The sequence below is a fragment of the Buteo buteo genome, chromosome 2, assembly GCF_964188355.1.
Source record: "Buteo buteo chromosome 2, bButBut1.hap1.1, whole genome shotgun sequence".
In the NCBI taxonomy this organism is placed as follows: domain Eukaryota; kingdom Metazoa; phylum Chordata; class Aves; order Accipitriformes; family Accipitridae; genus Buteo; species Buteo buteo.
Genome location: NC_134172.1, coordinates 59,052,305 through 59,064,941, shown reverse-complemented (window position 1 = coordinate 59,064,941; position 12,637 = coordinate 59,052,305). Strand labels below are relative to the sequence as shown.

The following is a 12,637-nucleotide window of genomic DNA, read 5'->3' as shown; positions in this document are numbered from 1 at the left end:
GCAGAGTAGGTACCATTCTTGGTGTCACCAGAGTAGCACTGACTTATAAGGGGAGTCACATATTACAGCAGAAATCAGAGCTACTGACCACCGCTGAACTGAAGAGCAAGTGCAGTGCTAACATCTGAGATTTATATCCATTTTCTCCTGTCAGTTGGTGCTTTTTTATTTGCAGTAGTGGCTATGAGTACAACTGTACTGGAGGGATGATAACTCATAGAAAAAAGATATTTTTTTTTCTGGAACTCAGAAGCTGGTAGTAAAGATCAAATGACATTACCTTTATTGCTACTTCAGGAATATTGTATTTATTGCAGTGTATCCCTACAGTGCCAGAAAAAATAGGTTACCTTTCTCATCTTGTTTAAAAAAGGTCTGACTTTTTTTGACCAGACTGAGTGGCTACTTCTTATGGCCAACTTCTAGTCACAGCTGAGTGCTCCTCAGAGGCAAATCACGCCATTAAGATTTTTGTTTTAAGGCTTGGCTGTCATTTTTTGAACCTTTGTGAAATGCTTTTCATTTATTTACATTCTAGCAGGATTCAAGTAGGTCTCTTACAGCTGTTTGCATTCATTTTAACTTTGATAATCTCTAAGGAATCATTTGTCCAGAGTATTTCTCTTGGACACCAGACAGGAACTGCTAAAAAAGCCAGTGCTGTCAAAGTGCAGAATTGCAGCTCAGGGAAGTCTGTGGAAGCCTAAGCTGCTGGGGAGGCAGGAGCTCAAAAGCCCTTCACTGGCAGCGCAGTTGAAAAGGGATCTCCTGAGTTGCATTGGTCCTCAGCTACCTACCCAGAAAGGAGGACACTAAGACAGGGGAGACTAAGAGGAGGGCTTCATTTCTTCTGCATAAGGAATGTTTTCTATTAGTTCATTGCCTGGGTTTTAAATTGATGTATAGTTTCCTACATAGACATATAAAGAAAACATGAGGTTACATCAAGAGATCAATAGGCATCCACGCACAAGGAAGAGACCACGTAATACCAGACAATGTGAAGAAAATAAAACACAACTTAAGGCATTTCTTTGTGAATAAAGTAAGCACTGCTTGAGTATAGGTGAAAGGGAAAGTGCAAACTGTAGGGCTTGCTTTTTTCCAAGTGTACTTATGGCATGAGCGCCAGCATCCAGACAGTGTTTATAAAAGGTTCCTCCCCCTAACAGAAGAACCACCATCCATTTTCTTAACAGGAATTTTTAAACTTGGCTAAACTTGGAAACCTGTAAGTTTTTCCTGTAAAGACAGACCTTGCATTGGCTCATTGTATCAGAGAGCCTGGTCCTGGATTAAAGCATTTGGGTGAGAATAAGAACAGAGAGGAAAGAAAGAGAGAAACACTGAAAGGTAGAGAGCGAGTGGGTGAGCTAGCAAACAAGTTAACTGTTCGCCTGGATCTTTAACAGCCAGGAGGATGAAGTCCATTTGTCATTACAACTAAATACATAAGATAGATCTAACTGCTGTGAACTTGCCAAAGACTCCCGTGTGCCCATACTTCATGAAACTGATACATGATTCATCTGTGGCTACAGTTTAATAGCAGCACTTCACATTTTGAAGCCTGGATAGGCTCACATTTCTCTCTCTTTTTGTCATAGGTGCATAACTTTCCATTATAGGGCTGGCTGGAAAACAGCAGTTCCACTTAGCAAAAATTTTCAAAGTTTGAATTATTTTGTTCCACATTGACATAAAAAACAACTGCAGCCTTTCAAAATGTCTTTGAGACACCTGTGGGCAGAAGAGGGGAAAGTCAGAGAGACCAACCTGCCAGGGGAACAGACAACTGGCCAGCTTTTGTAGGCAAGGTTCAAGACCTCACCCTGACAAATTCACAGTGGTGTTCACCCTACTTAAATTCAAGCTTTTAACTCAGCTGTAGCCACCTACTATGGTCACTGGAAAAAGATTTCCCCTTAGAGAGGCTAATTTAGAGCACATAAGGCAGGCTTTTTCTCTAAATCACCTTTGATAAAACAATTTCAGTCTGTGTTCCATTTATAACATAGGGAGACTGAACTACTAACTTAACCACCCAAAGTTGGTCTCTAATTACAGGTGAGGCTGTATGATTTAACCTAGGATGCATTTTTCTCCTCTTTTGACTGAAATTTCACCTGCAACCAGGGAAAGCTTCCTGACAAAAGTTTACACATTCAAGAAAAAGGAACATTTCCTCAAAACCAGAAGTTTTGACTTAAAAAAAAAGGAAAAAAAACCCCAAACACTCGACAAGCACACATTTCACTGGGATGTTCTTTACCAGAAATGTCTGGCAAATCATTACAAGTCACCTTATGTTTATTTGTAAATAATTCCTTAATTAGATAATTTGAATTGAAAGAGGATGTGTGACCATAAGTGAAAAATGAGCTACACACACTTGTAAGTAATATAAATAAGTACACTAAGAGGTACAACAAAAATTGTATATGCTGGATCTGTGAGAGGATTGATATTGGTTGATAACTTAACAGTAGGTGCATTTTAAAAATGCATATGGACCTGAATGTCTTAACAACTGGATCCTCAATTTAACTGCACAGAAGTCAGTGGCACTCTGCCAAGTTTACCATGTTGCATGTTGCCTACTATATTTAGTTTACTTGTGAGGACAGAGATGCTCAGTCCAAGGCCGCTTCTCACCCTGTGTACGCACAAAAGCAAGTGAGGCTGGGTCAAGGTTTTCAGCCTTTCACTTCAATCCCAAGACATTTTGGTTTTGAGAATTGCTACTACACCATTTAAACTGACAGTGAAAATGCTGGCAAATCTGTAATGAATAGTACACCTATATAAGTGATGTTTGAGGAGGTGACATGTATGCGTCATACCAGAAATCTGACTCTTGGCCAACAAAAGCTGATGCCTCCCTTCACTATGCATGAGCAATTTTTGTAAAAACCAAATTAAGTTAAATATTGGGGTAATGGAGATGCAAGTCTGTCTCTAAGATAATATTCAACAGTATTTGCTATAACAATCTGTCAGGTCAACTTTGCTCTCTCACCTGTGCTGTGCCTCCATAGTGTACATTTCTTTGTCTTACTCTGATGAATAATCTACGAAAAAAAAATATTCTAAATGCTGATTTTAATAGCTTTGTGAATACCAGTTTATAGTATTTTGCTCCTTTCTCAACTAAACCTAATCATCAGTTACTATAGGTCAGCTGCATTTTGCTTTTCTATTCAGGACACTAGACTGCTAAAATGATCTTTATTAATAAAGCAGTGCACATGTGGCATTTTAATAAAGCCCCCAAACTCTAACACTTCCATTTGACAGTGCTTAGCAAACTACTCTTATCAGTGAAAAACAGGTCAGCTAAGAAACACTGACCTGCAATGGGAAAACTTCGAAGAGTGTCTAGCACATTTTTGTGAGACTACAGGCATGAGACTCATTTTTTTTTTTAACAAATAAGAAGATGTGCAAGCCATTTGTCATATTCAACTGCTGATGTCAAAGACACAAGAAGTCTGCTTTTCAGACATCCATTGTAAATATGTTTTGCAGGGTTCCTGAGTTGAATTCCCTGACAAGGATCATATATTATATCAGTTGGTCTACTGAATCAAGGGAGTTTCCTCGAGCAGAGGCAATGTTGAAAGAAAACAAGGTCAAGTTATTTCAGTCCTTCACACATAGATTTCTCATTTTCACAGCTGGTTCTCTTTGCTAATGAACATGCAAAGTTTGCTTATGCTTCAGCTAGAATATAGACATTCACTTGCCTGGAGAAGGCAGTGCTCATTTAACACTGAATGACCATTTGCCTCTGCAACTGGAAGTTGTACAGGACTGAAGACTGTGCTAAGAATATTCAACTCGTGCTCACATCTGAAAGATTAGTCCTCTACCTGACAAACATGAGCACAAATTTATCAAATATGCAATCTTCTGCCTATCAAGAGTATACAGCAATGGCTCAGGCAGGCAATAGGAGAAATGCTCATCATACAAGGAATTATAGTTTTCTATCAGGTGATTATGATTTACTTTCATTTAAATTAAACAAAGTGTAAGGGAAAAATGAACCTCTAAGCCATGTTTTGGATTTCAAGAGGGTAGCCTTTGACGTGCTACATTCCCTTGAAGAAATTCCAAGCCTTCAGCACTCTCAGCTCCCTAGGGATATATTTTAGACCACATCACACTTTGGAGTGTGACACAGAAGGACCCAAGCTAGTGTCCATCTGAAGGTATGAAGGTCTTAGCAGTGGTCTGGAAAGCAGCTCAGCTATGTAAGCAGGTCATCGCATCTGCTAACAAGTGCTGGCTCTCAGCAGGTACTGAGCGCTGATGAACCCAGATGACCATGGGTTGTGGAACAGCCTTGGCCTTTGCTAGCCTTGAGCTATTAGGTTAGAGACATGCTTCACTAATAAACAAGACTGATCAGAAATGGTTAGAAACTGGGATGTATAAGAGGCATAGAATTTCTTCAATATCTGTTAATACTACCTGGAAGATGAAATGAAAAGAAATAAAAAGATCCTGTGACTGTGTGCCCCTGGAAAATTGCATGAAAATAGTTACCTCAAAAAGGAACTTTAGAATAAGCAAAAAGTCCACAAATAATGCTGGGGAGGGGAACAAGAGAAAGAAAAAGAGAAAATAAACTGGTGTGCAAATAAAACTGGAGCTTTCAAGCAGAGTTCCTTAGGTCTAAGCACATTAATCGTCAAGAAAAGCTGAGTGAGTCCTTGCAAAAGGTATTTAAGGAAATGTCAATGGATTGATTCAGGCTAGGCAAAAAAAAGAGGAAATGGGCTGCAGTACGGTAAGGATGGGATAAAAGGCTGGCTTAGAACTTCAGCAAACACTTAATCTTACTTTCTTCCCAGAACAATGATCCTGGGGCAAAATAATAGGAATAATAGGAAACAGGTTGCAGGAATGGATAGTATGACATTAAAAAAGCAGTTCAATGTGTTTGCTGAGGTGAAAGAGAGAAAGAAACTAGTTAATCTCCATTACAAAATTTTACTTTGGAGGTCTAGGAACAAGTTTTCTTAATAAGCTTTATGAAGCCAGAAATGATACAAAGTAAAGTAGAAGTCTGTTCCAAGAAGCAGGAAAAGTGACCCCAGCAAATACAGATTTGTAGATCTGACCTCAATAGTGTTCGACAAAAATGAAAAAAAAAAAAAAAAAAGTAGATCCTCCTAGACCAGTTGTCTTGGAGAAGATGAACAATTTTCTAGACAAAGAAAATGTTTTAGGTCAAAGGTAGTTTCTGTCTATTTGGATTTCATTAAAATTATTGAGTGTGCTACCAAAAGGGAATCTATTAGCTGAGACTGAAAAGGGAAGTAGTGAAGACATTTTAAGGAAAGTTCAATGGGAGTTGGTTACTGTTGAAGGGAGAAGGACTAAGCTGAAGGAAGGTCATTGATGGAGTTCTTCAAAGAACACCACTGGCCTAGTCTTAGGGTCAATCTTGTTCTCTGTATTTTTATTACTGAATTTGATGCAAAGATTAGGCATGTCATAAGGCCATTTTCCTCTGACATGAATTTGGAGGCATTGTCAAAACTGAGGCGGCCTGGGGCTTAAGGGATGGAGTCATGGAAATGTGATGAAGTTCAGCTGTGGAAATGCAAGCTTGTGCACCTGAGATCTTATCCAAACCACTCTAGATGAGGACAGACAAACATATCCTGTATCCACTGGAAATTACAGAGAAATAGAATGGTGACCTCTGGTTGACCAAGGGGTGACTAGAAGACACAAACATCAGAAGCACAGTTTCTGGGAAAGTTAGTGAGGCATTAGTGATACTGTACAAGACCTCATGTAGAATAGCATGCACAAATTCAGTCACCCTTTTTCAAGAAAGATTATTCAAAACTGAAACAGGTTCGTGAATCTGCTACTAGAATAAGATGAAGAATGGAGAGTTTATCTTATGTCAGTCTGGCTTGTTTAGTCTAGAAAATAAAAGGCTGGGACGAGATATGAAAGTCTATACTTACATGATGGAAACCTGCACCAAGAATGCAAAAGAGATGTTTAAGCTAAAACAACATTATCAATATTACAAGCTAGCCAGAAATAAACTTAGACTGGAACTAGAAGGGGGCGAGGGGCAGAGGGCATCCCTTAGCCATTAGACCATCCAGGTGTTGGGAGAGCCTTTTAAAAGTAGTGGTAAAACCTGAATTCAACAGGATTACATTATGAAAAAGAATGCAGCATAAGAGACTGAGACGGTAGGACTGGACTATCTTCCAGCTTTGAAAATGGTTTTGTTTTGTTTCAGTGAAAATTTGAACTTTTTAGTAAATCCATTTTTTTACCACACCAGGTTTCAGTCAAGTCATCTTTAGTTGTTGAAAGGTAATAGACATTTTCTTCGTTTTGGCACTGTTAAATGTGTGGATAGAAGAGAATGAACTGATCGCATTTCTATTTTGCCTTAGATATCTCAATGTGCCTAGGAACTGATCTAACATATATATCAAAGAGAAAACAATACCAGAGTGTTTTAGTGAGAAGAAGAGTAAGAAAGAGAGAGAAGTCAAAATAAATGTAAATACAAGAATAAGTCTGCTCAGGAAATTATTGATAGGGTAGAGTATTACTTTTCTGCAATTAATGAAATCTTCCTGCACATAATTTGTTCTAACACTTCATCAAAACACATAAAAATACTTAAGCTCATTTCTTTCCCTTCGTCTTACCTTCACAGTATGTACTCACCATTCTACGCAGAGGCATGGAGGTAAGATTAAGATGGAGAACGGGTCTTTTTTTCCCCTTTCACGGGATTTTTTTAAGCTGTTTGGTATTCCTTTGAAGACTACAGCAGTAGTTTATATACTGGATATTTATCACTAGTGTGGGGGGTGAAACACTAACTGTACACCATACTCCCTGCCCTTTTAAAATATTAATTGATGAGTAACCATTTATGGAGCCTCATAAAGTATTAACTCTTTAAGTGGGGAAGATCTCAGCTTACCAGCATAGCACAAATCCTACATGATTTAAATCCCACGCAATCCTATTTAAATCCAGAGAGTTTCAAGCTGTTTATGTCAGTTCAGTATCTAGTATTAACACCTGGTTTTGAAACCTCACGTAAGCAATATTGCTCTATTGGACTAGCAGAACAGGGGAAAGTAAGTTCAATCTTCTTGACCAATGTGGGGATATACATAAATGAAGTCTACATCTTGAACTTCAAAGTTTAATGCTTTTCTTGGCTTGCTACTTTTCATCAACTTCCATTTCATGTCCTACATATCAGGTTAGCTAGTGTTTAAACGGTTGTGCTACATCTCCTGAATTGCTATACCTGAATTTGAATATAATGGTCTGCAATTCCCTGTATACTGGCCACTGGATAGTCAGTGTATGGAAGTGTCAGACTGAGACAGACTCATTTATTTTGTGAAATACATAGTCCAGACGCCATATTTATTTGGAGGTTTAGCTTTTTTTTTTACCATTTTTCAGCTATTCAACTTACCTAACTGACCCAAGTGTAAGCAATTTGTTAGGTCCATGAAACTGGTTCAAAGGAAAATTTTGAAGCTATCACGCCAAAGATGCGTGACTGCAGTACATCACAATTACAGCTGGACTTTATAAAAAGTAGATGGAAATGGGCAAAGCTGTGAAAAAAACCTTTGGTCTTCACAGATATCCACTGATATCTACAAATAAGTAACTTTTGCATGACAGATTGCCTGCAATGGCAGGGGCAGGGACATACCCCTTCCGGGACGTATGGCAGAGCCTGGAAGATGTTTAACATACTTGAAATGAAACACTAATAGCTTGAAGATCAGCAGTGCTGACCAGCCCTGCTGGTACTAGCTCAAAATATCACAGATGCTCAGCGCGCCCCCCCAAACTTAAAAATGGTAAGGGAATTTTCTAAGATATACCCAATTGTCTATGAATACTCCCAGCCATTATTCACAATACAGCAATAATGACTTGACTCACACCTAAAGAAATCAGCAGATGGGCTCTTTCCTCTTCATATAGAAATGTCAGTTAAATCTAAGAAGGATAAAAGCTAACAGACTTACATGCCAACTATACCAAAACATAAAGAAATATTGCCAGGTGTAGCAATCTTTTCTTTAGCCACATATTCCTTCAAATTTTAGGGTTTTTTACTAAATTCCAAGGTATCTTTACATAAGAGACATCAGAAATATGATCTTTGATTGCTGGCACTAGATTTCTGCTTATATTGCTAAGTTAGTGATTGTACGAGTGTGCAGTGTGTCCTTAATTGCTACCACCAGGAGGAAATTTTCCCTTAGGATTCATTAGCTAATGACTTCCTCCCTCGCTGAGCTGTAAATCTACAAAAGTCTTTGGCAAACTGGTAATTTGCCTTCTTGGAAGCCAGATGTGAAGGACCCAAACAGGTGGGAGCCGTAACTACAAGCATATGAATGTAATAAAATTAGCAATTACATATATTTGTATGGTACCCTCATAAAGTTATTCTCCTAGTAAACTTTAAGTATCCACTCAAGTCATACTTAGGTGTGAAGTAAATGCTTTCAAGAGCCAATAAATTAATTTAATAAATGAATTATTAGGTTTGCAACATTCTTAACCATTCAAGCTCTAGGGTTTTTAGCACAGTAGCAGTATACATAGTGCTACAGGCTTAGTTATAGCATATTTGCTACCCTTCAGACACCTATTTGAAATTGTATTAATGAGACAGTACACTGGAGGTACTATGTGTAAAGTACTTGAGGACACATAATCCAAAAGACACAGTCACGTTATATAGCAATATATATACTATGCCATAAGGCAAACATGTACTTGGAACACACAAATGGATTTGCTCTTAGGGCCCAGGAAATGTGGTGAATTGAAAATGTATTTCAATTTCCTCATTCTGAGCAGTAGTACTGAAGTCCAGGTGTTAAGGTGCTCATGATGAGGAGGACATGCACGAGTCTAGCCTTTCAGCTTTCAGCATCCGGGTGCACTCACCTGTAAATATGCTCCTAATCCACAGGAAAAGGTGGTGGGAGGCTTTAGCATTTATTAAAGAGTGAGCTGCTTCCCTGTGACAGGGGTGTGTGACTAACACGAAAGTCATTCTTCCAAATTTCAGCAACTTCGTAGCAGCCTGAATTTCTGCCTCTCAAACTCACGCTAGTCGGGAATTGCAATATCTCCTCCTTGTCATCTTCTGAGTACCGGCTGGAGTGTGCTGGATAAAACTCTTTTTCTGGACTTTGGTACTACAAGGCACTATGTGCCACAGTTGTCTACGATTACACAGGACTGGAAGCAAGCTTGCTACATTAGTTCTACATTAGTTTTTCAAAACTGTTTTTCCACGGAAATGTTTTCAAATGCATTTTGAAGGCTGCTATTATCCATGTTGTTTCTGTTCCTATATTTGGAGTCATAATAGTGTTTTGCCACAGAAACAAGTCATTGTGGGGTAATTAGATACTGCACACACTGTTCTGCAGTAACTGCAGCAGACACGAACTTGTTAACCTATGCAACAGAGAGTACCTGAAGAAAGCTTAGCTCTCTGTGAATGACAGGATAGCTCCCTCAGCAGGGGACACTGCGGGATAAAAGCTTGCACACAGGCCCTTGGCACACACTGACTTATGCCTTTGTCAGTCTTTAGCTTCCGAAGTACATCAATTCTCTTAGAAAAAAAAAAACCCAGCACAAACAACATCTTTATGAAATCACTGAGAATTTTTCCATCCTGCTGTTTACTAGCACCAAAAAAAGAAAGCTTATCTCATTACCCCAGAGATCAGAAGGTTCTTTTGACTCCATCTAGTGAAATGGAAATACAGTGTGCTTTCTGATGGTATTTGCCATTCTAAAATGTATATACACAGATTATACATTTACTAAAAATATCTGTATGCAAGTAATGGCATCAACTGCAGAGTCATAGCTTTTGCTTATTCCAGCATATCGCTTCAAATGCTCACAAGACTGGAAAAATGGATTATAATAATATTTGATTATAAACCAGTTTGTAGCCTATTTGTTCTCTGGCCAGATGTGCCTAATTCCTGCTGTCATCCTTGCAAGTGCATGGATGCACAAACAGCAAGAAGAAACCCTACACGTAGCACTTCGCTTTCTCTCAGTTTAGGATTCATGCTGGTCAGTTTGTCCTGGGCCCAGTGCTTTGTGACCCAGTGGGAAAGTCCCTCAAGTACCATCGTCATGAAGTGCCTGACCATGTCAGCGGCACCTCGAGCTCCATAACCACTTGCCCAGCACTGAGTGAGGACCATAGCTGGGAGCACAGAGCCCACCAGGCCCTATGCACAGCCTAGCACACGTGAGGAGCTGGTGCTAGCAGTGCAGTGAAGGCTCCAGTTACTTTTGGGACCTCACTGGGGCGGGCTGAGCTTCCCACTGGCCAAATAACAATTCAGCAGTTCCAGAGAAGTGGTCTCGGGGGGCGAATCTAGGTACCGATCAGCCGGATCCTTTTAGAGCCTGGGGTTAAACCAATAACCGGTTTACTTTTCATTTCCCATTAAACAGGAAGACTGCAGCAGTGTCCCAGTAGTGCTGAATGTGTACAGTGAACAGTGTATGCTATTGCTGCTGGGAGAGCTCTTTTCTTTTAAAGAGGCTGTTTTACATAGGGAATACCTTAGCTGTCCTCCTTGGAGTATAGCATCTAATAAAAAAAAAAAAAAAAAAAAATCCAAAGCCCACGTCAGAACTCTACCCACGCAGACAGATAATTTCAACTCACTTTCCAGAAACCTAGCTATAACTGTGGAATAATGTAGCAGTCTTCCCACGTTAGACCCAGGCAGCCACTGCCTTTAAACTTGGGCCAGCACAAACCTTCCCTGTCAAGTAGCTGTTTTGCTCATACAAAACACCTTCTAAGGCTCTACCCAGCTGTAAGCTCCTAGTGATGAGGACCTCCCTATTTTCACATGTTTACACAGCACATAGCATCACTATGAAGTTCACAGGAAGATCTGTCAGGTGCTATCATGATACCAATCATAAGTAAGTAATAGAGGATCAGTAAAAGCACATTATCCACATAGGCTGCAAAAAACATTCATTATGTAAGGTTACTACTTTTGTCTGTTTACCTCTCTGTCTTCCAAGTAACATACTGGCAGGCAGAAAAACTTTTCATATGCAAGTCAATTAAAAATCCAGAGGTCATGCCATTTGAGCTGGACATTGGTTTTCAGTAAGGTGAATTGAACCACATTTAAAAATTAATAAATAAATAAAAGGCTGGGAAAAAAAAATAATCCTTTCCTGGGTGATGTACGCAAGGATTACTGTGCCAAAACTGTCACTTAAATTCTGTTTCAACTGCTGGCTCATTAAACAGTGAAAGTTCACTGATGGGTCTGCCAGAGAAGGTGAGGCAGGTGAAACACCCCAAGCCCCCAGACAAAATTACCTTCTCTGAACCTGTGAGAAAACCCAATCTTTCCAACCATGAACAAAACCCTTTAAGTGATCTGATGCTTGGTGTGAAAATAGCTAACAACATCTATTAGCATCGATCCCCTCCCTGAGCCCCACCACTCCCCCAGGACCTTACTTCAATAAGGAGAAGAAAACACGAGCAAAAATCGCCCAAACCAAACATCTCAAAAGGCAGGTATTTCCCCAGTTCAGACTCCTGAGCTGCCCAGGTGACAGGGAGAATTCAGGAGTAGGAGTGTCACAGCAGGCATGGCAATCAGAGGTAGCTCATAGCACTCTACCACTGATCCTGGCACAGGGCTCCAAATAAAAATCAAAGCAACACACCTCTTTTCAAAACAAAGAAAGAGTATAAAAAAAACAAAACAAAAAAACCTCAGTCTCTGAGTACCTACCTTTGATTCCTGGCTGGTAGTTGATGCTGGAGAGGGGGGCTGCTCCACTTCATTCTCTTTCTCCACACCATCCACGCTGACTTCAGTCGTGCTGCTCGGAGGAATCATTTTACCTCTAAAACACTGCTACTATCAGGAAAAAAGCTACAGACCTTTCTTGCTTTTTTTTCATTTAATGTCCTCTTTCTTCTCTGCTCTTCTAGAGCAAATGAACTCCAACCGCTTGGTTTCACTACATTTGCAAGACTAGAATTCTCTGGATTTTCTTTTTTTCCCCTTCTCCTCCTCCTCCCCCTCTTTCTCCTCTCCCTCCTTCCTCCCTCCCCTCCCCTATGTTCTGATGCGAGGGGGATAAGTTATCGATGGTTCTGTAGGTCGGTTGCGTGCCTGCTCTTGTGTTTTCCCCGATTCTCCTCCCCTCCGTGTAAAGCCCGGAGGTGTGGAGCAGAGTCGTGACCGTCAGCCCCGCGATCAGAGGGGAGTGAGCTGAAGCAGAAAGCCTGAGCCAAACACACACACACACACACACACACACGGGGCACTGGAGGGAGGAGTTGTATTTCTAATGCTGTGAATAGCTTTGGAGGAGCATGTGCGATAGTAGTGAAAGAAGGTAACGCATGCATGCACACACACACATGCACACAGAGAGGCAGGCAGTGTATGTGAGGTTTGGAAGCATTTTACCTTTTAACGGGCTAGAGAAGGCAGATTTTGAAGGGCAACTTTATATTCTTATAAGTCTTTTCCTGAAGAAGGACTCCAGAAACAGAGAAGAAAAA

The 12,637-nt window shown here is 40.1% G+C and overlaps 1 protein-coding gene across 2 annotated transcripts in view; it reads right to left on the bottom strand.

The window, feature by feature from the left end:
* STAC (SH3 and cysteine rich domain) overlaps positions 1-12,254 on the bottom strand; it is a 74,988-nt gene extending 62,734 nt beyond the window's left edge. For both annotated transcript variants that reach the window (XM_075056526.1, XM_075056536.1), the window contains exon 1: positions 11,856-12,254. In XM_075056526.1, coding sequence (XP_074912627.1) covers positions 11,856-11,963 — 108 coding nt within the window. In that variant the 5' untranslated portion in view covers positions 11,964-12,254. The remainder of the gene's footprint in view (positions 1-11,855) is intronic.
* Positions 12,255-12,637: the final 383 nt, after the last annotated feature.